Here is a 24,569-nt window from a genome sequence, read left to right as displayed (position 1 = left end):
GGTGTATTTACCTTCAACTGATTGGAACAAACTGCATGATTAGCTGTATAACTTGTAGTCTTTTAAAGCTTTTAATGTCTGATTTTTTCTTTACTTTTTCAGGAAACGTCATTGAACTAAAATGTTTTAATTGCCCATTAAACCTATTTGTAATGTGTATGATCTGTAAAATACTACCATGCTTTGGAGATGTCTGATTTTGTTGTATCAAATAGGAACTACTGTTTTACAACAGGAATTCTGTACTTGTTATGAGAAGATGCTCTGCCATCGCAATGAGATTAAAAGAGGCAAGCTTGGTTCCTTTTCCTTTTGACACCCCATTTAGTTTTCTTTCCTGGGGAATATCTAAGTTTCTCTCATATTGGTCAGGACATCTTGCTGTTTTAGAATCATAAGATCATAGAATGGTTATTGTTGGAAGGAACCTTAAAGATTATCTAGTTCCAACTCCCCTGCCATGTGCAGGGACACCTCCCACTTGATCAGGTTGCTAAAAGCCCAATCTAACCAGGCCTTCAACACTTCCAGGGAGGGGGCATCCGCAACTTCCCTGGGCAACCTTTTTCAGTGTGTTACCACCCTCACAGGAATTTTGTCCTACTAACTAATCTAAATCTCCCCTCTCCAAGTTTTCAACCATTGCCCCTTGTCTTCTCGCTGTATGCCCATGCCAAAAGCCCTACCCTACCCCATCTTCCTTGTAGGCCCTCTTCACGTATAGGAAAGTTGCTATAAGGTCACCTCAGAGCCTCCTCTTTGTCCAGCTGAAAAAATCCCAGCTTCACAGAATCACGGAATCATCCGGGTTGGAAAGGACCTCTGAGATCATCAAGTCAAACCTTTGATCCACTACAGTCATGGTTACCAGACCATTGCACTGAGTGCCACATCAGTCTCTTCGAAAAACCTCCAGGGATGGAGAATCCACCACCTCCCTGAGCAGCCCATTACAATGTCTGATCACCCTCTCTGTAAAGAATTTCTTCCCAATATCTAATCTAAACCTCCCCTGGCAGAGCTTAAGTCCATGCCCTCTTGTCTTGCTGATAGCTACTTGTGAGAAAAGACCGACCTCCCCCTGGCTACACCCTCCTTTCAGGGAGTTGTAGAGAGTGATGAGGTCTCCCCTGAGCCTCCACTTCTCCAGACTGAACAGCCCCAGCTCCCTCAGCCCGTCCTCACAGGACTTGTGCTAGAGTCCCTTCACCAGCCTGGTTGCCCTCCTTTGGACCTGCTCCAGGACCTCAATCTCCTTCCTGAACTGAGGGGCCTAGAACTCGACACAGTACTCAAGGTGTGGCCTCACCAGCACTGAGTACAGGGGCAGAATCCCTTCCCTGGACCTGCTGGCCACGCTGTTCCTGATACAGACCAGGATGCCATTGGCCGCCTTGGCTACCTGGGCACACTGCTGGCTCATGTTCAGCTTCCTGTCAATCCAGACTCCCAGGTCCCTCTCTGGCTGCTCTCAGCCACTCTGTCCCCAGCCTGTAGCGCTGCATGGGGTTGTTGTGGCCAAAGTGCAGGACCCGGCACTTGGCCTTGTTGAACCTCATCTAAATCATCGATGAAGATATTAAACAGAAACTGGGCCCAGAACTGATCCCTGGGGGACACCACTGGTGAGCAGCCGCCAATTGGATCAGCACCGTTCAGTACCACTCTCTGGGGGCCTCCAGCAGTTCCTAACCCAGCACAGAGTGCTCCTGTCTGAGCCCTGTCTGACAGCTTTCTCAGGAGAATGCTGTGGGAGACGGTGTCAAAGGCCTTGCTGAAGTCCAGGTAGACCACATCCACAGCCTTCCCCTCATCCACCAGGCAATCACCCGATCATAAAAGGAGATCAGGTTGGTCAGACAGGACCTGTCCTTCCTAACCCTGTGCTGGCTGGGTCTGATCCCCTGTCTATCCTGTAGGTGCTGTGTGATTACCCCCAGGATGTTCTGCTCCATAACCTTGCCGGGCACTGAGGTCAGGCTGGTGGGCCTGTAGTTTCCTGGGTCCTCCTTTCATCCCTTTTTGTGGATTGCTGTGACATTCGCCAACTTCCAATCATCTGGGACCTCCCCAGTGAGCCAGGACTGTTGGTAAATGATGGAGGGCAGCTTGGCAAGCTCTTCCGCCAGCTCCCTCATCACCCTGGGGAGGATCCCATCCGGTCCCATGGACTTACTAGGATCCAAGTGGCTCAGCAGGTCACTAACTCTTCCCTCCAGGATTACAGGGGGCCTACTCAGCTTCTTATTTCTCTCTACAAGCCCCAGAAGCAGCTGTCCTCAGGACAACCTGTCTTTCTGTTGAAAACTGAGGTAAAGAAAGTAAATATAACTCAGCCTTGTCCTCATCTTTGGTAAGATGTTTCCCCCCCACCTCCAACAAGGAATGGAGGTTTTCCCTGCCCCTCCTTTTGCTGTTGATATATCTGTAGAAAGGCTTGCTATCCTTAAGGGAAGTGGCTATTCTTCCTGAGTAGCCAGCCCTATTTTCCGTTGTCTGTAAGTTCTCTTTTTAACCTGAATTTCCTTCAATATCTCCCTGTTCAGCCAGACTAGGCCTTTTCCCTGTCAGGATGCCTTTTGGCACACAGGGACATCCTGGGCATTCAAGGATAGGCTTCCTTGGCTATTTCCACAGAGGAAGTTCTCCAGTTCTCTGATCATTTTTGGGGCTCTCCTCTGGATATGCTCAAGAAATGGTGACTCCAGAACTGGACACCATACTCCAGGTGGGGTCTCACAAGAGCAGAACAGAGGGGGAGAATTACCTCCCTTGACCTAGCTGTCTATGCTTCTTTTCATTCAGCCTAGGACATGGTTGGCTTCCTGATTGTATTTTTTCTCATCCCTATATTGAATTACAACATAAAACCAGACTTTGTTATTTGTGCTATAACACAAAATATGGTATTTCCTGGTTGGTCTATTTTATTGCCTGAAAGGGACTTTGATCTCACAAGATGAAAATGATAAGCATGTTATATAGATAGTGGATTGCTCTCAAAGGCTTATTCCAATATTTTGCCTTGTTCTCACTGAAACATTTGTCAGGATAACTAACTTACAGCAAATGAAATGATTCTTTACAAATATTTTATATGAGAAACATCATCTGGTTTTGCCTTCAGTAGGATATTTTTTCCTGTGGTGCTCATGGCGCTCTCTAGATCTCTGTTTTTTGCTTTAATTGGTGGGGTTACATTCATCTGTCTCGATGCACAAAGTAAGTAGTCTTATTTTTATAAACACTTCTGAGTCTGTTCCTGCTTTTATTGAAATTCAACAAAATTAAATAATTCATATAAATCACAATCCTAGAAGTTTAAATAAATTGATCTGTGGACTGATAAAATAGTAACTAAATAAGCAATCTTCCTGGTGCCCTTGGAAGTGGTCTGTAGACTTTCAGGGTCTCAGTGATCTCAGGTTGAAAACCACTGCTCTTGTATGCACAGTGGGTTTCTGTAAGTCCTCTTTAAACTTTTTTCAGATTTGATTTATTAAAATACCTAGGCTGAAACTGATTCTGGAGATGTATAATTTTGAAGTTGGGATCATCTGAATTTCTCACTGCTGTTCTCTGCTAAATTGTATTGGAGTAGTTACCATTTTAAAATTTTATATTTGTTGTAGTGGTATGGAGTCCCTGAAAAGTTAGATCTCTTTGGTGTATTGAGGAGAAGGATTCCAGAAAGTGAAAACTGTGCCATCCGTTAGCTGAATATGGGAGTAGAAACAATGGCTGCATGACTCAAATTAAGGTTTTTATATAATTTTGGTCCGTCAGCCTTCCTAGAGAACCTTCACAGCAGTGAAAATGCTCAAGTGTCTTTCCTTTGTTTCTGATAGCTCCAGAGAATGATCAGAAATGGCTGAGAGAATTTTTTTCTTTGTGAAAAAAGCAGCAGGAGTTTTTATTTAATTACTGAATTTCCATTATTCAACTGTGACGTAACACTCCAGCCACTTCCATGCTTCCTTTTTTTTTTTTGAATCTTTCTCAGTATTCTAGACCCCTGCTTTCAGAAGGAGGCTTTTGAATGCTTGGAAACGGAGGCAACAAATTAAACCCATAACCAGCAGCTGCTGACTGTAGAAATATTCTCTAGGTTTTTTCTGTTACATGAGTAGAAATCTGCTCAATATTTACTTACAAAGGAGATCCTGCATAGTGTGCAAATGAGAACAACAAGAAGAGTGTTGAGGAATAGCAGAAGCTGGTAATGCACAGACCCCATTTTGGGAATAAATATGAAGGCATCTGCCTAGCCAGGCAAAAATAGCCCACTGCTTCATTTACCAACTATCAGTTTGGATATTCTGTAAGGTTGGCTAAGAGAAAAGTGGGGACACTCTCGGTGTTGGTGCAACCTGCATAAAGCAACAAAAGCTGCATAGGTATAGTAAGAACACAGATTGCACTGTGACAGCTTTGCTGGGTACATTTGATCAGGGAAGGAGGCAAAAAACCTGATGGATTTCTGTGTGTATAGTTTGCAGATCTAGGAAGAAAGTCTGTTGCTTTTTATCATACAGAGAAAATGTAAAGAGGTGGCACAAAAGTACAATAAAGAATTTTTGGAAGCTCCTGCTCAGAAAAGAAAAATATACTATTAAAAATGTCAATTGCTGTAAAAATTTATGGAGAATAGATTTCAGGCAAATCCATTAATGTGCCTTTATCCTAATCTCTCGGATTCTTGCTGACATTTCACTGGTAAACAGCTTCATATTTGCAGTTTATGTGGTAGTAGAAAACAACTGCCCAGGCCATGGTACAAAAGTAGTTTCAGTTGTGATTTGCACAGAAGTTTCAGGAGGGAGGTAAATAGTGATCTATTACTTTCAGGCAGTAAAGCCCAAGTTTCAGTCTGGTCAGGGTACAACGGAAGGACAATTCTGTAGCTATACCTGTTCACATCTTTTTTTGTTAGCTGATTTTTAAGTTGTGAAGTCTTTAATTGTATTATTGGGGTGGGGCAAGGATAGATTTGGTCCGTAACATCAATGTTTACGTACTCCATGTAATGTATTGTTTTAAACCCTGCATACTATGTCAAGGTGCCACCATGATAAATGTCTTTCAGCTTCATTTGAACTATTGCGTGCATCTGGTTTTATATAGCAGAAACTTGTTTACCTTGCACTGTTTCTAGAAATACCCCCTATGTGTCATTTGTATATGAATTTTTGTTTTCTTTGTAGAAACCACAAGTATAAATTGTGATGCAACACCTAACCCACTCGTGCTGTCAAACTTTTTGGATGAATTTACAGGTAAAATCATAATTCTATCCTAGAACTGTCTGAATTGCTCCCTACTGCACTCAGTACTTTTATGCTTTGTGTAGTTGCTGTATTTTATAACAAATCTGTATTATTAATTGACTTACAATACCCTTCATGGCTGGATGCAGCAGCTGTTTACATGGCATACTGCAGCAGAATAAATAAAGATAAACCCCAAAATTCTTTTATCCAGGGATCTCACTGGCTGAATAGACATAGCAGGCAGAAGAAGAGGAAATAAGTACAGAAAACCTGATGTTCACAATCCCCCTTGGTTAGTCAGCCCACAAAAGCTAATCCCATCCTTCCCTCCTACATCAGAAGGAACCACTGCCACCACAGCCCTGCTCTGCTTCTGGAGCTCTGCTGGAGACTGGAGCCTCTCTGAAACCCCATTTTTTGTTTTGTTGGGGCAATAGGGAGAGCAGGTGGGGTGTGAAGGAACAAGCAGGCATGCAGTACAGAGAATTGTGGGGTCAATTCAATGTGTTTGCATTTTCTATTCTAGTTTTATTTGTTAGTGTAGCATGTTCTGTCTTATTCTGATGATTAATATGTGCAGCTTATATGTGACAGGGTGAACATTAATTTATCGCCACATTTTCTATGCTTCCTTATCCTGGCAGGCAAAGTGTGACTGTGTCTTGGAAACAAAATCCCACACTGGGGGAGGGCAGTGGCTGCATGAAAGCGCAGTGCAGAAGAGGAATAGACAGTATTTTAATTTTTGTTTGTATTTGCATTGCAAATACAGTACAGAGGACGACTGCATCCTCTGTTCCTCCCACCACTAACCAGACAAGTTACTGTTGTGGGCTAAGGGTCAGGGCTTTGTCTGTGTCCATACTCTCTGTTAGAGGCAGCCCCACAGTCAAGATTGGGCTATACAAAACAGGTATACAGCAGTCTCACAAGGCAAAGCATTAGGTTATGGCCAAAATGTTCCCTTCAGGATATTTCGTAGCCCTTAAGGATCTCGGGGAAGCATGCGCCAGGCCCATGCTGACTACTCACAGGCAATCTCCATGGCTTTTTGGCTTTCAGCAAACTGCAGGATAAAGGGTATGATAGAGAGCAGTGGGTTTTTTTCCAGCAAATGTTAATGTGGTGTGAGAGTATAGCTGCTGTGGCTGACTCCTGCGTGGAGATAGAAAGGAAAAGAGTCACCTTTCACCTTAATTCCCCTTCATTTAATTTTTAAGCATCTAGCAAGAAGTTTGGCCCTTTGTGTGCGTCATATGTGTGAGTGTACTTGCTGACTTACCTGCCAGCATAGGTGCAACCAGCTTCAATTTTTTCTGAGCACTTCCTTTTCGTTAGGCTCCCTCCACTGGATGGAATACTGTTTCTTAGGCAGCTGCTTGCTACTTGTCTGAATGCATCCATCTCTGGATGGAGGATTAGACAGTATATCAGCAGGAAAAGATCAATGTTGTTTTCTTGAAATGTGTTCTTCCACCAGTTTCAACACTACATACTAAATATTGTGATCCCACACAATGCCATGGCCCTGGGATGCAGCCCAGTTGTTCCATGCTTACTGCCATCTGCCTGGACTTTCTCCTGGCATGCAATTTTAGTGCAATATCTTTGGGCTGGTATATGACAACATTCCAGACACTCCCTTCTGTTGAAAGGAGATGAGGTTCTCTTCCCTTCAGGACTTAGTGGCCAACACCGCAAGTCTGCATGTGGAGATGGGGCTGTTACAGAAAGGGCTTATTAGCCTAAATTAACAATGACTGAGTAAAAAAGTAATAGATTAAGAAAGGAACACAGCTAGCAAGCTTCCTGAAGTTTGTGGAAAATATTTGGAATGTTTGGGAAAGATTTTGGAGATTATGGGTGTGCAATCCAAAGAATATGTTCCATGAGAAGAGAAGAATTATTTAATAAACACAAGTATCTTGATTATATAATAAAAGAGAATTTCAACCTATTTAATAAAATTGCCCATAGCTACACACTGGATGTTTTAAAACAATACCTTTCAAACACAGATGTGGTGTTTAACCAAGCAAGTAGTACACTCACTACTAAAATGATAATTATTCTAATATGAATCATGCTAATTACAAAAAACAAGTTTTAATATTTTCAAGTTCCTAAATGCATGTTTGTAGAAAATAGCATTCAAATTTATTCATTCAAAGACTGTGTTTCAGTGTTCTGAACACATAGGAAGAGATTAAAGGAGGGGCTGTACACTTACCATTTTGTACCAAAATTAAAATTTAACCAAACACAAGCTTGAGTCCAGATTCACACTGTATTCTACCTGCATCATATGAAGAGACATGAAATGTCCTGGTGTTTGACAAATACTGAATCTTCTCCCATTCAGCCCCAACTCATCCTTCTGATGATACTGATAGTGTTTCCTGACTTTGATTACAATTCTACTGTAAATGTAGAAAAAAAATTTCATCACAAATCTGTTTCCAGAAAATGGTGGAAATTTAGGTGGAGAGTATGCCAAGCTTTTTGACTCTGGACATATTGTTAGAGAATGTGAATATATTGGGAAAAGTTATTTTCTGTGGCTTTAAAAACATGTCTATGCACTTCTGCACAGTAGTTGAGGACACTAGCAAATCTCATTGCTTAGCTGAAAATGCCAAAGTAATGTAAAATGTAACCAAAAAGTAACTAATAATCTTGTTGTCAGTACATATGAAATTAATGTATGTATTTCTTTTCCAAAAGGCAATCTAATTTGTTACACTTTGTCTTACAGGTGATATAGAACAGATTATAAATATCCCACCCAATGTGAATTTGGAATTAAAAGAATACCTGTTTCCTGAACACTTACTGTATGTGGAGCTAGTGTATAATCCTGGATCTGACAGTGCAATAGTGAGGACTCGTAAGGCACTGGATGTTGATTCTATTGAGGTACTCTTTCCACTCATGTTAGACCTAGTTACAGATCTTTTATTGACAGGTGCACCAGGATGTAAATTTTAATCGCTCATTCCCTCACAATACAAGTTGATATTCCAAAAAAGAGATTAATCAGAAAGAGCAGCATAGAATTCAGTCACTAGCACTCAATAATATCTGTTAAATATCTTCAGTTTCCTGTAACTGTAAGCTCACCTGGCAGCTGAAAGCCAGACAGGTTCTTTCCTAATCATATATTGTCACTTGTAATGAAAGTTGTAAATACAGATTTATGACAGGTGTCACTTTTCTTAGAACTCATCTCTCAGTAACATGAGTTATTTCATTGAAGTGAGATTAATCAGGTGTAATTTTGTAGAAGGCAACCTTTGTGAATATTTATACAAATGCTTAACTTCACACACAAATACAGAACCATTGGCCCCTGTTGGTTGGTGGACAGAAGGTCCCTCCTCCTAGGCCATTCTGGCTTTGTAGGACTACCAGGAGCCTATAAAGCATTATTAATGTTTTTCCTGGCTGAAGGTGCCTCTGAATATAAAAATGGTGTAGTTCTTCAGACTAAATCCAGGCTACTTTTTATACAAGTGCTATTTCACTGACTGTCCTTAACAGAATTGGACCATACACACTTTAAAAAACACAGTAACAGTCAAGACTTCTAATTGAAAAAAATGTATTTATGACTTCTACATTCACATTTCTCACCTGGATATTTTCCATATAGCTTAAAACATTTTTTTATGCTTCCTACACACATTTTCCCATTCTCTGTCAGCTTTCTGTTGGGAGACCAGTCAAGTACATGGTTGGTGAGATCTGGGTGGGGAGATACCAGCAGTAGATGAATGACAGCCAAATTAATGCAGTTGCACGATAAATGATCTATAATGACTTTGCTATGAATTGTATGCAGTGTGTTTTGGTACAACATACAGACAGCTGAAGTATGCTGCTGGAACTGAATCACAAGAACAATTCTCTGTCAACTCAGCATGACACCTGAGGATTCAAGTACCAAAAGTTGTTTTGTACCGTTTTGATATAAACATTCTTTGACATTCATAGAAGGAGTTCATAAATGCCATTATTGATTAGTTTGTTTGGTAATTTTTAGAGTGATCATCTCTTTTATGCTATTGTCTGCCAAAGGATTGGAATGGTAAGTAAAAGATATGGTTTACTGCATTATTTTTTGTTATACGTGTTGTTTGTCTAAGTTTAACGCAAATGTTTGTTTTCTGAAATACTATTTAATTTTAAAATATAGTACAGAAGGCTAAGATTATCTTGTAAAAGATATATTTCTTTAAATATACCAATTGGAATGAGTGTTTTTGTTCACAGAAAAGCTAAGATAAATTTTTAAAAGTTAATTTTAAAATATTTTCAAAACTAATCTACTCCATTATTTGAAATGGTAGTATGACTCCCCTGTTGCAGTTTTTAGAACTGAAGGTGTGTCTGTTTGAATCTCTCGTTTTATATGATGAAATTAATTGTTAATATGCTGCTACATCATTGCTGTCATTTCTAATGTGTTTTTTGCTTCCATTATGAAGACAAATGAGGTAGAGAATATCCGGGACTTAATCTTACAAGACATAAATGACAATTCTCCAAAATTTCTGCAAAGTCACTATAGCGCTTCAGTATCAGAGGTGGGTTATGGTAAATGCTAATATATATTTCTTGTGACATTTTAAAGTTATTCACTGGGGCTAAAACGTGCAAGGTTGTAATGTGACCACATTCAAGATTTCTCCATGCACTCTTACGGGATTTCTCTACACCTTTGCATGGGTGTGGAAGTGATTGGGCTCCACACAGAGCTGGAGGCATGGAAAGGAGAAGAAGCATTCAGTTCTGCAGCCCAAAGTGGAAATTGGGAGTAATTTACATATGCTAAGGAGATTTTACAGCTTTTCTGACAGCAATTAGGAGGAATATGGAAAGGACCTTATGAAAAAGTATCTGGTGATCTTTATTTTCTCTAGGTATCTGCAATAGATTTCACGGTTATAAAAGTGGAAGCTCAGGACAAAGATTTTTCACCTGAGTGGAGCGTCATTACTTACAGTCTTTGGGTGAGTGCCCTTTGTCAAAGACTGCAAACACCAGTCTATATTTCTTACAAAATATAGCTTTGGACCTGATTCGAGGATGCTGTCTTTGTATCCTGCAGTTACTATTACAAATCTGCAAAATGCTAACTTCAGAAAGACCATCTAAAGTTATAACTTGTACCTAGCCTAGCATGCAGTGAGCCCTGCATCTTCTTTTTTCATGTCTGAGCACATTTTCTCTGCTGTTTTTATAGCTGCTGAAGGGAAGCTGATGTCATCTATCTGACCTGCTTTAGTTATTGACCATAGGATGATATAAATCAGATAGAAAGTCTAATAGCACTGATGGGAGAGGCAATATAATGTGTTGATAAGGATCAGCATTTTCTTTTCCAGTGGTGGTGTTTGAGAGAGTCATGGTCTTTTAGGGAGAATAATCCAATAATACAGGTAGCAAGAGAAAACAAAAAGTATTTAATTGTTCATTGCTAATCATGCCAAATGTGATTTATTTATTTAATAGGGTCCAAACTCTGATTACTTTTATATAAGGGAAGGAGATGGAAACATCATAGTGAATAAAACATTGGATTACAACAAGATCAGCCTTTTCAATTTAACAGTCCAAGCAAAGGTATGATGTAGATTAAAAGATGAATGAGAAGCAAAATAGTTCTATACTTCCATTATTATAATTTCCCATTCACACCCTAAGGATTTCCCAAGCCAGATGTTGTGTCTGAATCTTGGCTAGTACTGCAGACAACTGTAGCACATTCTTAATATTTTTGCCATTGTTTAAGTCTGCCCTCAAATACCAGCCCAAGTGTCTTTCCGGGTATATTTCTCTAGGTATATATATTGTTCATATTTCTTCTCCACTGTTCTAATATGTATACACCTATTCATTCCAGTGGATTTGTCCTATTTTTGCTGCAGCTTGCCACCTGCAGTCTTTCTGTATGTCTTTTTTTGAGATATATTTGCCTTCAATTCCTTTTAGAACTAAAAAGAAGTAATTTTGCTACATTTATGGTGGTATCTAGCAAATAGTACAAACTGCAGCAAGGGTACCATTATGTTTGTGCTATTATGTAACACTTGCCAATATAAAATGAATATGAATAACTAATAACAATTACCTTTCCTAATAACAATACCAATTCCTATAAATGGATATCTAGAAATGGAAGAATCTATCAGGGTCAGAGTGCTCATGTTAAAAATGCTTAGATGCTACAAAGCATGAAAGGGTGCTTTAATTACAATGTTTCTTCTTTTCTTCTCTTGGGATGCAGGAAAGATTTGGAAGCAACAGTGATAATGCATCGTTACTAATTAGTGTAGAAGACTATGATACATTGAACCCCTATTTCAGTCAAACAGTGTACAATGGAAAAATCAGTGAAAACCAGGTAAAAACTTTTTACTGAATGCTGTGAATGTAAAAAGGTTATTCCAGCCCATGGTATTTTTCCCTCAAATATTCTTCATCACTGAGCCCATCCTTGAGGAGGGAGGGCTGCTTTGTTTTGTGCTAACTGCTGAATCGTGTGATTATCAACTGTAAACCTTCAAGGACCAGGTAGACAGACCATGTATTGTATGAAACGTAAAACTTTATGCTGCAGGAATAGATTATTTTATGTTTGAAGGAAAAAAAACAAAACCACAAATGCCCTAACAGGGCTTTTACTGTAAACTTGGAAGGCCCATCAGTCCTCAAGCTAGATGCATGGTTTCAGTTTTAAGTAGTGTAATTGCTACTTAACTCATTACAATCAGGCAAGCAAAATAAGAATCTGAACAGTGAACTATGATTTATCTTTTTTTGTTGGTTTTTTTTCCCTATAGGGTGCAAATTTCTTGGTGGAATGTATTTGTTTAACTCAGGCTTCTGTACATATTGATAAAGATAATCACAGTATAGTGTTATAAGATTAATCCAATAAAATGGAAATAGTTAATTGTCTTCTTTATTATCCCTATTTCTTTATCATTATCTTTATGCTAACATATTTTAAACTACATATGGTTTTGCTTCAATGCTTTTGGTGTCCCTTTTTTTGGATCTTCTGAAATGTTTTTCTGTTTTAAATAAATTATGTTTTTATTAAGGCTGAAGTGTAGAGTTGCATATTGTTTTCCAGGAGAGGAACAGAACCAAAATATTCAATGTTCTTAACACAGATTCCGTCAGTGACTACTGGTTCATAGTCTGGTGTATCCATCAAGTATTTTGGTCATAATTTTTCTCTTTTTACAAAGTGTGTATGGCAGAATTTTTTTCTGGATTCCAGTTTCTGTAATCAAAATTGTGACTTAATTAAAAATACTAAGTTTATGTGTATTTTTTTTCAAACTTTAATCAAGACCCCCTCTTTTCTAGTTGGGTGCTCTGGCTATTCTCCCAGAGAAGATATTAGCTAAAGATGGAGACACAGGTATAAATGAAAAGGTGTTTTACAGTATCAAACTAGGTAAGAACCTTTATTTTCTTCTAGGCATTCACACAGCAATAAATGATGTCTGTATTAATGAAGGAGATAAGAAAGTGCAATATATGGCCAGATGTCTTAACTCTATACATCTTCACTACACTTCTTTGTGAGATAAATTGGCTTCATTTCAGTCATTATAGCAGGATCCAACAATTTTTAAAATGTTTAGATATTCTTAACCTTCCTGTAATAAACAATTCCTGATTCAAAATGTAAGGCGGTTTAGAGGCTTCCATTTGATCAATGGATTCCCATTTAGGAGCATCTAGAAAGGTAAGTTCCATCAGGAGCTTTTCCTTCTTCTGAGAGAATTGCTAAAAGCTCATGAAATGCTTAATTTGAGACCCTTGAAGTGTGAGTGTACTTCCTAAGAATTGTTTTGAGGATAGAGTATTTGAAAAAAAACCAAAACCTTTTATCTGGAATGTCTCTTTTTTGTTATGGCCAAGGAGATAAAATGGCATAAAAAGGACAGATCAGACTTAACTGTTCTGGTTCATTCTTATTAATCCATTGCAATTTTTTTCCTTGTCAGTGAACCCTCCAGCCTATAGCAACACCTTTTTAATCAATGCAGACACTGGGGTGTTGGAAGTAAAGACTGCAGTTGACAGAGAAGAATGTCCAGATCTTCTTGTGGGCATCCAGGTAGTGATTGCTTTAAAGTTCAGTGAGTTGATACTGAGTCTCAATTTGAAGTAAATGCATGAAGAAAAGCATGAAACCATGTTACTGTTCATATTATTTCTCATAGCAATGTTAGAGGGCAGTTGGTATCAAGGCTTCATCCTGCCATTTAAAATACAAAACAAAGGAAAACTTAATTCACTGTATATGTGAAGTCATGTCATGCCCTTGTGTTTAGCTGGAATGGCTCCCTGGTACCAGGGTATGGAATTTACAGCAACAAATTCTGTTTTCTAGGCAACTCAGCAAGACAATACTTTCAAAACAGCTGACGCAGTAGTGCTGGTTACTATTGAAGATGAAAATGACAATAATCCAGTATTGTCACAATCAAGTTACAATGTCTCAATTCTTGAAAATTTCCCAAATGGGATGGAAGTTCTTCAAGTAACAGCTAGTGACAAAGATGAGGTAAAATGACAATGTTACTGTGGTTACTACAAATGTTGCACTTTTGAAATATAATATAAAGTTCATTTAAGTTATACAGGTATAGTGAACAGTGCTTTAGATTTTTTTTTTTTTCTGACAGCCTAAATATACTTAAGCAAAACAAACTTCTTTTCACTTCTTTAAGGCATAGGATACTGCAGCCGAAGAATAAATTTTGTCTGTCTCTAAAACTCCTCCAGCTTGCAAAAGGTTCCAAATACAAAAGTGCAGAATTGCTAAATGGACACAAAGCTGCAAGTCACCCTCAGAATGCATGATGTATTTCTGTCATGTAGTTTGCTTTCTCCGTTTTTTTTGGGGGGGGGGTTTTTGCTTTCTTTTTCGGGGGGGGGGGGAGAGGGAAGGAGATTGAGTGATCTGTATCCTCAATTAAACTACAAAATCAAATTAAAAACAAAAAAAAATTAAAATTAAAACATCCCTAGGGACTAGCTCAGTGATGGTCCCATTTAATAACAAATATCATCACTGTTTGCAGGGAGGCTTCCAGGGAACGTTCATTCTCACTCCAGCTGACAGTCCCTTCCAACTAAATCAAGATGGGATACTAACTGTGAGGAACTCCACACTGCTGGACAGAGAGAAGATATCATCTATTCACCTACAGGTATTAATCTATTCACCTACAGGTATTGAAAATAAGCCCACCCTTCCTTTCCAGAGCAACCTGAGGCAAGCTGATGATAGCTGATCTGTCCCAGCAAGAATCTGATTCTCTCATGTGGATCAGCATCTTAAAATCAAGATCAGACTACCTGGAGAAAAACACCACTAGTGATGCAGTTTACTCAGCTTGTAATTGTCTTTCACCCTTCTTACTACTTACAGAACATGCATTTGAGCAAAGAAATAATTTTACTGCATCATTTTTCAAGGTCACTGCTAAAGATCATTTGTCACCTTACAATGAGGCACACTCTGCAATCAACATATTGTTGCTAGATGAAAATGACAACAGCCCAACCTTTAGAGACATGCCATATGAAAAAAATATTTTCAACAACATGACTGAAGGGATGAGCATTCTTCAGGTACTAGAAGTACTAAATAAAAATAATATTTTAATGAGTTCTATGTATTCCTAGGTCCTTATTTGAATTTCTGTAGTGGAGCTATTGAACAGGGAAGCTTTACTGAACTCCTCTGAGTTGAGTAACGATTTGCTTTTCATTTTAAGCTTATGCCTATTGATAGTTTTTTAAGGTGTTTAATGAAAACTGAATGTTGTTAGAGTCCAAAAATTTAAATAATTGTCAAAATTTTTGGAGGCTTCTGAGTCATGCTGCATTGTAGATAATTTTTAGATACAGTTTTTTAAGATAGTTTATCAGTTAACCAGATACAAGAGGAAACCGAGATAAAAATAACTTCAGGACCTGAAGTATGTAGGGAGTTACTATCAAAACTCAGGCATACTGATAAAATGGCTTCTGATGGAATCTCTTGAACAATCTACCTCCAGTGACTTTGGGTTTACTATGAAACAAACTTTCTGAGATACAAACTTGGTGTCATTCACATGAGTTCCACAGGAGCAGGATTTCACTCCTGCTGCTGGAATGATACTGTGTGTGCATCAAAGAGCACACATTCTTACTGAGCTTTAACCCAGTAATCATATAGGAAGTAGACAGTCAGTCAGTTAAAGCCATAACTGCATTTTACTTTATTTAGCTGAGTATTATATATAAAAAATTGTCCAGACACATTATTGTTCCTTGATAACAGTACAAGAAATTTTTTTTTTCTTCCAGGTTACTGCTGATGATCCGGATGCTGGCATAAATGGAGAGATAAGCTTTATCTTAGCTGGTGGCAATGAAGATGGATACTTTGCATTGGATAAATCCTCAGGGCAAATCAGTTTAAAAAGAGTAATCCCATTAGGAATCAACCAGCTTAAGAAATTTGTCCTGTGGATAACAGCTATTGATGGTAAGACAAGATTTTAGCATGGATCAACACAGCTATTCCTGGTCATGGGTTTTGTTTTGTTTTTTACTTGAAGAAATATTATATAAATAGCCTCCTAGAACTAATTTATAAACTACCATGTATTATTTTCTGCTGTTGTTTTTTGGAGATAAGAAGAAAGCTGTTTTACTCATCCAAAGTAATTGCTGCATCTCTGGTAGAGCTCTGCTTCCTGCTGAAGCTGTTACATAAAATCTAAGGTTTTTTTATGGCTATGGGAAGAACATGCAAAATACAGTGTATCTCACACTTCCCTTTAACTTAGCTATTGACTGATGCTTCATAGCATAGAATACAGAGATTCAGGCACAAGCTGGGAATTTATAATTCAGTCATCAGTCAACCAGAAGTAAAATCAAAGTAAAATGTGATGAGTAACTCAGTCTTTGAACATCTGTGTGAGTATTGAAAAATGAAATAGAGATGCCAAAGCCTTTTTAGGATGACCAGCACAAACGTTGTTTCCTTAGCCATATTTATTGAGAGTTTCTTTGTTTTAAACAAGTAACATAGAACTCAGTGAACATTCATAGTCTGACTGAGGGCATAGATAAATGTAACTTAGGAATGGTATCACAATCCTGGTAGCATGACTGTACAAAGTGCTTTTCAGCCTCCCAGGTTTCCCTTGGCTTGATCCATATGAGCTCTAAGTCTTCAAATTTATGGCTGCATTATTAAAATGGGTACTGGGAAGGAATACTGTTGCAAAAGAGATCCATCAATCCACCCTTTGTCTGTGCTAATATTGTTTTATCTATTCAGGTTCATATGTTGTAGGTTTAACACCCAGTGCATGAAACCCTCACCTTGGGTAGGATCCTAACAGTATCAGCAAGAATCTGAATTTATATAAATCAGTACCAGTGAAAAAGAGTAATATTTTCAAGCAGAAGATATTTTGTGCATATTCTGGGAGATGTTTTCTTTTGCTTGCAGGTGGGATGATTCCAAGAAGTTCATCAGTGCCAGTATTAATCTTTGCAGCTGGAGATTCCAGACCACAGTTTACTCAGAAAACATATAATGTGTCAGTGGAAGAAGAGCTGGTCAGTCCTGTTGAAGTAACAAGAGTAAGAACAACTTTATTCTATTACTTTAATACATCATGACAGCTATAAGAAAAATCCTGTAATATATGTGCTTTAAAGGTCTGTAGCCCTGAGCTATGGGTAACTAAACATTGTGTTTCCTTTCCTGCACAACATACATTACATACATTACATGCCAACTCCATCCCTCAGATCATCCAGGAAGCCTTTTAGTTCTGTTTGAAATATTTAAACAGCATCTGCTACTATTTAACATACAAAAAACCATATATCAAAACCTATAAAACCACCCAGACAACAAGAACCACCTAAAAAAACCAAAAAAATCCCAACCCAAAGCACAACAGAACAAAAACTCCCCAAACCAAAAATCTCAAACAAAATAAAGCCCAGAACTGCTTGGGAAAGTAAACTTTCATGCTTAGCTCTTTGTGAGCTTTGGACATTCTCTAAAACCAGTGGTGGCCCAAAGGCAATATCCATTCCTCTGCTGGTGCTAAATCTAAAATCCTGTGCCATGATATAGCTAGGAAATGGAGACTTCCAGTCAGAGAACTGTCATAAAGGAATTTTCAAAGAAGGCTCTAGAACTTGCTCCTCATTTTGTTAAATAATTGCTTGGACAAGCAAGCCACCAGAATGCACTGTTGTAACTCCTTAGACACAGTTCTGAAGACAGATGTGAGGTCTGGTACAAAAGCAGTGAGAAGATAATGTGTTTAAGTGCTTTGATTTATTATCTTTCTGAGTTAATCCATCTTTCACTTTTTTCGTAGAAAGATAATCTAAAGGTTAAGGTGCAGTCTGTTATTTTTATTACATATCATGTACATTCACATTTCTGTTTAGTGATGTTCTAATAAAAGGCAGTCCTTTTCAGCTGTATTTATTTTTATGTACATTGTGAGTTGATTCTTAGTTCATTTAATGAATAAAATTAGTAAAATTAGTCTGGACATAGTTAAAACCATTATTCCTTTTTAGAGAGTGATTTATCAGATTGAATTATTTTACTGATAATATCCTATATCTTACACAGGTGGAGTATGAATCTTTGAATCCCTATATACCAGTTACGTTTCGAGTACTGACGGAATCTGCTCCATTTGACATTGATGTCAATGGAATCATCTTGACAAATGCCAAACTGGACTATGAATCCCAGAAAAATTACAAACTAAATATTTCCTTGTCGGATGGAAATGCCACTGACTATGCTACAGTGTTTATCAGAGTTACAGATGTCAATGACAATAGACCCGTTTTTGGTACAACCAGCACTACCATTACTGTTCCAGAGAACAGGCCAGCTGGAACTAGAATTACCAGTGTGACAGCTACAGATGCAGATGAGGGCTTCAATGGATTAGTGGTTTATACTCTCAAAGGTGGAGAGGGCAAAATAGATATTGACACCTCAGGTTTAATTTTGGTGGAAAAAGTATTGGACAGGGAAGAACAAGGCTTCTATAACTTAACAGTGATTGCCAGTGACCAAGGCCAACCTGCACTGTCTACAGCTCTCAGTTTGACAGTCATAGTTGATGATGAGAATGACAGCCCTCCAGTTTTCTCATCAAGGGGATATGAAGTGAGTGTCCCTGAAAATGAAGTGCTTGGAAGGGTGCTGCTGACAGTAAATACCACTGATTTAGATGTTGGGGTCAACGCTCTCGCGAAGTACAAAATTGTTAGCCAGCAACCTCAAACCTCCTCACCAATGTTTCTCATCAATTCAACCACGGGTCAGCTCAGCCTGAGCCAGCAGCTGGATTATGAAACCATGAAACAATTTGAAGTAGAAGTGGAGGCATCGGATGAAGGGAAGCCAAGTCTCAGCACTAACACAGTTGTTGTTGTACATGTCCTAGACGTCAATGATAACCCACCAGAATTTAATCAGGCAGCTTATGATGTATTTGTGTTTGAAAACCTACAAAAGGGTAGCCCTATGGATACATTCAGTGTTACTGACAAGGATGAGGTAGGTGCCAAACTAATCTCATCCTGATAAATCAAAATTACATGTTTTTCTCTATTAATCTGCAAAACAGTAGATGGGCAAAGGTAGATTTCTTAAACGGTTGGCATTAAGTACATTTTTTGTCTCTGAAATTTCATCTTGCTTTCTATGGGATCAGGAATAAAATTTCCTTAACCAAGGAAGATAAGACACCATACAAAACAGTTTACTGGCTATGTCAGAGACACTAGGGAGAGCAGAAAAAGTTGTTTGCTCTTGTGCAAATGCATATGAGATAAATGTATCATCATTCATGGACGGAGAACAGGTTTTTTTTGTTTTGTTTTGAAGTTCTTTATTAATTCTTAGTATGTTCAGTTCTGGTTTAATATTGCTTGGTAACTTGCTTCTATATAAAAATATTTGCTACTGCATTTCTGTAATACTATCACCTTAGAATCACTTTAGTCAGGGAGAAAGGCAATTTGTAAAGCTGATATAGTTTCTATTTCTTTAATAAGAAATTGCCCAATTTCACTCTGCTTCATAAAATGTTGTTTCTTGCTCCCCTTTTTTTATGAAGAAATTTCATATGTAGCCCTGGCACTGGGGAGCTGGTCTGGGAGAAGAGATGTCAGTTTTAAAGAAGCATAAACTCTTCTCCCAGTTCAGACTTCACTGAACTGTGTGTTACTGCTCCTCACATCATGGGGATTGGTTTGAAGAGCTTTAGGGAGGAAATATGAAGGACCAAAATAGAGAAGCCTTCAAGGGGCTTCCACCTACTCTAGTTTCTGGTTTCCACATACATTAATTATTCCCATAGCTCAGGGTGGAAGATTTCATTTATTGAACCCTGAAAAGCACCGGTACTCATGTAGTGAGAAGTCCTATAGAATTGTTGAGTATTAATATTAAGATTGCTTTTTAACCTAAATATAAGTAATTTTAATCTTAAATTAACTATGTTTTTCTTTTTAGGCTGGCTTTTCTCAGGGACACTTCATTCATAATGGTACTTTGTTTACTGTCGATATTCCTGGAATTCTTTCATTAAGGAATGATTCAGAACTGGACAGGGAGTCTACATCTGGATTTACTTTACAAGTAAATTTGGGGACAGACTCAGAGCTTTGGCTTATTTCTACTCCATTCCCTCAAACCCTGTTTTGTATCTTCATCAGATGGTTAAAATGGCAATAGAGCCAACTAAAATGCCATTTTTCTTTCTTTCTTTGGCAGGTATTGGCAGTTGATGCTGAAATGAACGGGCTTACTTCAAGTGCTTTGTTCCACATCACTGTTCTGGATGTCAATGATAATAACCCCAAGTTTCAGATGGAGCCGTACAGTTTTGCAATTCTGGAAGGAGAGTATGTGTTGGGTGCTCCAACTAGAGTTGGACACGTGACTGCTACTGATTTGGATGAGGGAGAGAATGCACGAATTACTTACGGTTTATCAGCTGAAGATGGGGATAATCCATTTATCATCCAACAGGTAAGGGTTTAGATACAATGAAATACATATTAACAAATATATTACCTAACATATTTAGATACTGCTTTTTTTGAAGTTACTTGGCATAGTAAGGCTAACACAGTCAGGTTAAAAAGAATAGGCAGGAACCATCATAGTACACATCAAACCCAGCATGTACTCTGTAGCTTGTATATTTAAGTCAGTGTCCAAAAGTTCAGACATACTGGTCAGGCGTTGCTTTGAATCTGAACTATACGTGTCCAAAGGTAAATGGAGGATTTGAATCCCTCATCTCTTCTGAGAACTTGGTGTACAAGAGTTGTGAAAATGATCCATGCATTGAACCATTTTACCTTCTCTAGGATGGAACCATTTTGGTTAGTGGCTCTGTAGACCGAGAAACTAAAGAGAAGTACGTGCTGCTGCTGGTGGCATCCGATAACGGGGTCCCTCAAAGGCAGGTAATAGAGACCAACACGTTATTGTTTGTTCATTAATCAAAGTGTCTCTGTGTGTGCATTTTCTGAATCATGGTTTTCTCTTGTCACATGCCAGAATTTCACATATGTCAGCATCCAAGTGTTAGATGTGAATGATAACCCTCCCCGATTTACAAAAGCACAATACTCGGCCAGTGTACGTGTAGCAACAGCAAAAGAAGGAGAGTCTGTGCTATCTGTGTCTGCTACTGACCTTGATATTGGGAACAATGCTGTTATTTCATACAGGTAAATCTCTCTGAGGTTTATAGGGATCTCTTGTTAAAGAAAGAGAAGGGTATTTTTACTTTCTCACCGAAGTATTTTTATTAGTCATAAGAAGATAAGATCTGTTCACAGATACTTGACAGCTGCTAAAATCATTAATGATCTTCAAACTCAGGAATAAGGACAGTCATTTCTCTGTGTTCTAGAGCTTATAAAATAATTATTACACCATAAGAAAAAGTACAGTCAAATGATAACAAGAATGGAAAGCCAAGATTTGTTTGAATTTTGGAAATTTTATATAATGTGTTGGAGGTTTTGGGTAGGAATTGAATTGAATCTCTGATAATGACTGTCTTTTCATACATCATCTTGTTTGCTGGGAGGTGATAAAAAAATACTAGCTTTCAGAATGCACCAGGCATAAAGAAAATTAATGGAGAAAGATTTTTGGATGAGCCTTTTGTCATGGAAAATACACGGATACCTTGGTGTGAAAAGCATAGATTGAGGAGGGCAGGTGAATGAGTTAGTAAACTGTATTTAAATTAGTGTCTTGAAAGAGAATATTTTTACCTATGAGATGGCATTCCACCTTAAACACATATACTTTGGCTGGTGTGCAATCCATTTATCCATATTATGAGAGTTTGCAGAACACTACAGATCAGTAGGTCTGCATCTTCAGATGAATGGCACCTGCAGTTCTTACACTTTTGAATGTACAGCTGAGCATGCACTATCTGCCTTATATTCTTGGGAAGATCAAAGGCTTGGAGTATAACAGGAACTTAAGGTATGAATGCTCTCTCTTTTCATGATGGAATACATATTTGGAAAGGAAAAGGACAATATATTTAGGCTATTGACACAAATTTTAAATCTGTTGCTTAGCCATTCTTTATAACTAGGCCAACACTGTCTGTGTAGTGCTTGTTACAGAAGTAGCAGTAAGTAGATGGTACTTCCAAGGTCATTAATATGAATGTTTTACTGATTTCCCCTTAACACAGTCTCATGAACCACTCTGATGATTTCCGTATAAATAATCGCACTGGAGATATTACCCTCAGCAGTAACTTGGACCATATCACAGCTGACACAGTTGTTACACTCATAGTTATTGCTGCTGATCATGGAGTTCCTCAGCTTACATCAAGTGGTAAATGATGTCTTCTCACCTTCCTCCCCCCTATACATGTAGCCTTAGCAAACACTGAAATTTGGAATTAATCCCATTGCTGTCAAGTCAAAATTAATTAGGGCTAGAATCCATGTTACATTTCAACAATGATGCATATTTATTTTTTACTCTTCAGTTTCCTTTCAGCTGATCATAATAACGGAAAGCTTGGTTTAATACCCCTCGTTAGAAATAGGATTTTGTAGCTCTTGCAGGGGTGCTTATGGTGCAGAAACAAGAACTTCATAGTAGTATCCACTCTAAAAGGATGTAATAAAATAATATTGATAATGTGTGTTTCGCTTTCAGTTTAATTTTCTTTGCATTAGAAACATGTAAACAAATTAGAAACTAGCAAAAAAAAAAAAAAAACAAACCACCAAGTTTCTGGTCTTTCAAAATATTAAGTCACATGGTGTTTTTGGTAATTCATCCACGTATTTTTAGGGGTTAGCTTTGATTTATCATAACTAGGAAAAAACCTGATTTTCTTAAAATAGGATGAGTGGCCACAACAGAATTTGCACTTTTTGTGGCTTTATGTACCTCCCTTCTCTTTTGTTACAAAGCAATTTAGTGTAAGAATTCTAAGGGATGGAAAACACATGCATATCCCATTAACTTGCTCTCCTATCATACTGAAGCAACATTGTGATCAGTGAAGTGGGGTTCTTCTGGAGCATTAGACATAAGAGGCATCATGTTTAATCCTTATTACTATTGATTTTTTTTTTTTCTTCTCATTCCTCTTTTCTACATGCTGGTTTTCTGTCATTTCCTATTAATTCCTCAAAAATGTAGAGAAATAGACCACAGATCATTATTATTTTAGCAGCAAGTTCACTATCTTAATTTTCTTTCTCTCATTAGCCTCTGTTACTCTCTACTTGCTGGTAAACAATAGCTTTGGCCTGGCTTTCGATAGCTCCAGCTATGAGTTCAGCATTCAAGAAGATGAACCAGCTGGGACTGCTGTTGGCACTGTGAAGGCTCTTACTGGAAGCACAGCCACCCAAGTAGTGTATGCTCTGAAATCTCACGGTGACAAGTTCTCTATTAGTGACCAAGGAGACATTGTGGCTCTTGCCAGGCTTGATCGAGAGGAACACGACCTATACAGCATCCTCGTAGAAGCTGTTGATTCTGTGGTGCCACCTAATATAGCTGTTGCTCTGGTACAGTATACTGATATTAAAATACTTTTTAAAAAAGGGATATAAAATATTTAAACAACCCATACCCAAGCAAACTGATAAACATCGGAACTGGTTCTGTGCATAGTTCTGTCAAATGCATGAAGTAGGTGAGCCATAAAGACCTGGGTTATTAATCCTGCTCATCTCTGCCAGGTAGAGTGTATGTTATCTCACCTGTAAAGAGCAAGCTGGAGCATAGGAGGTTCTGGGAAACCAGGTTTTTCACTGTGAGGGTGACAGAACCACTGGCAGAGGCTGCCCAGGGAGGTTGTGGAGTCTCCTTCTCTGGAGACATTCAAAAGCTGTCTGGACACATTCCTGTGTAACCCCCTGTAGGTGACCTGCTCTGGCAGGGAGTTGGACTTGATGGTCTTTCGAGGTCCCTTCCAAACCCCTAACACTCTGTGATTCTGTGTAACAACTGAGAATTAAAAAAAAAAAAAAAAAAAGCTGATATTCTGAAATTGTGAAAATATTCAGGTGCTAGAAAATGCTGAAGTTGTTATGTATCCTTTTGGTTTATTTGTTGTTTGTTTGGGTTTTTTTCCTGTATATTTCCATAGATTAAGATGAATCAAAATTCTCCTCTGGATACTGTTTCCACAGCTCAGCTCAATATATCTCTCTTTTGTTTGTTTGTTTGTTTGTAAATACAGGTAACTGTGAGAGTAGATGACATCAATGACAATGCCCCAGTTTTCTCAGCAGGGATTCAGACTAAACTGTCAGCTCCTGAGAATGCAGCTAGCCTAGACTTGGGCGTATTTTCTGCTACTGACCTGGATATAGGAATTAATGCACTCATAAGCTACTCTCTCAACGATGATTTTTCCGGATTGTTCAATATTAACAGCTCTACTGGGAAGCTGGTGACAAAAAAACCCTTAGACAGAGAGATGGTGGACAGTTATGAATTGAAAATAATAGTAAGTTGTGACGTTTGATACAAGTTCACAAAATTCTCAACATAAAAAAAAAACTGAGAATCATCACAAGAAAAAATCTTAGTGAATTTCATTAAAAGTCATTATTGAATTTTTACTGTTAAGTTTTGTATCCAGAGCTTTGTTTTCTGATGTGTAAATTGGTATTAGCAAATAAATGACCCAT

At 38.2% G+C, this 24,569-nt stretch overlaps 1 protein-coding gene across 1 annotated transcript in view; it reads left to right on the top strand.

The window, feature by feature from the left end:
• The first annotated feature begins 3,004 nt into the window (after positions 1 to 3,004).
• LOC139794567 (protocadherin Fat 4-like) overlaps positions 3,005 to 24,569 on the top strand; it is a 40,755-nt gene continuing 19,190 nt past the window's right edge. Inside the window, exons 1-23 of the mRNA XM_071740326.1 lie at positions 3,005 to 3,222; positions 5,205 to 5,276; positions 8,026 to 8,186; positions 9,313 to 9,357; positions 9,758 to 9,856; positions 10,193 to 10,282; positions 10,785 to 10,895; positions 11,560 to 11,676; positions 12,651 to 12,741; positions 13,298 to 13,410; positions 13,687 to 13,860; positions 14,381 to 14,509; positions 14,778 to 14,933; positions 15,657 to 15,837; positions 16,816 to 16,949; positions 17,968 to 18,912; positions 19,873 to 19,998; positions 20,134 to 20,391; positions 20,736 to 20,834; positions 20,929 to 21,101; positions 22,094 to 22,242; positions 23,134 to 23,438; positions 24,116 to 24,385. Coding sequence (XP_071596427.1) covers positions 3,153 to 3,222; positions 5,205 to 5,276; positions 8,026 to 8,186; positions 9,313 to 9,357; positions 9,758 to 9,856; positions 10,193 to 10,282; positions 10,785 to 10,895; positions 11,560 to 11,676; positions 12,651 to 12,741; positions 13,298 to 13,410; positions 13,687 to 13,860; positions 14,381 to 14,509; positions 14,778 to 14,933; positions 15,657 to 15,837; positions 16,816 to 16,949; positions 17,968 to 18,912; positions 19,873 to 19,998; positions 20,134 to 20,391; positions 20,736 to 20,834; positions 20,929 to 21,101; positions 22,094 to 22,242; positions 23,134 to 23,438; positions 24,116 to 24,385 — 4,068 coding nt within the window. The 5' untranslated portion in view covers positions 3,005 to 3,152. The remainder of the gene's footprint in view (positions 3,223 to 5,204; positions 5,277 to 8,025; positions 8,187 to 9,312; positions 9,358 to 9,757; positions 9,857 to 10,192; positions 10,283 to 10,784; positions 10,896 to 11,559; positions 11,677 to 12,650; positions 12,742 to 13,297; positions 13,411 to 13,686; positions 13,861 to 14,380; positions 14,510 to 14,777; positions 14,934 to 15,656; positions 15,838 to 16,815; positions 16,950 to 17,967; positions 18,913 to 19,872; positions 19,999 to 20,133; positions 20,392 to 20,735; positions 20,835 to 20,928; positions 21,102 to 22,093; positions 22,243 to 23,133; positions 23,439 to 24,115; positions 24,386 to 24,569) is intronic.

The sequence above is a fragment of the Heliangelus exortis genome, chromosome 3, assembly GCF_036169615.1.
Source record: "Heliangelus exortis chromosome 3, bHelExo1.hap1, whole genome shotgun sequence".
NCBI lineage: Eukaryota > Metazoa > Chordata > Aves > Apodiformes > Trochilidae > Heliangelus > Heliangelus exortis.
The sequence above is the reverse complement of the archived record's forward strand: the minus strand, read 5'-3'. Positions and strand labels throughout refer to the sequence as shown.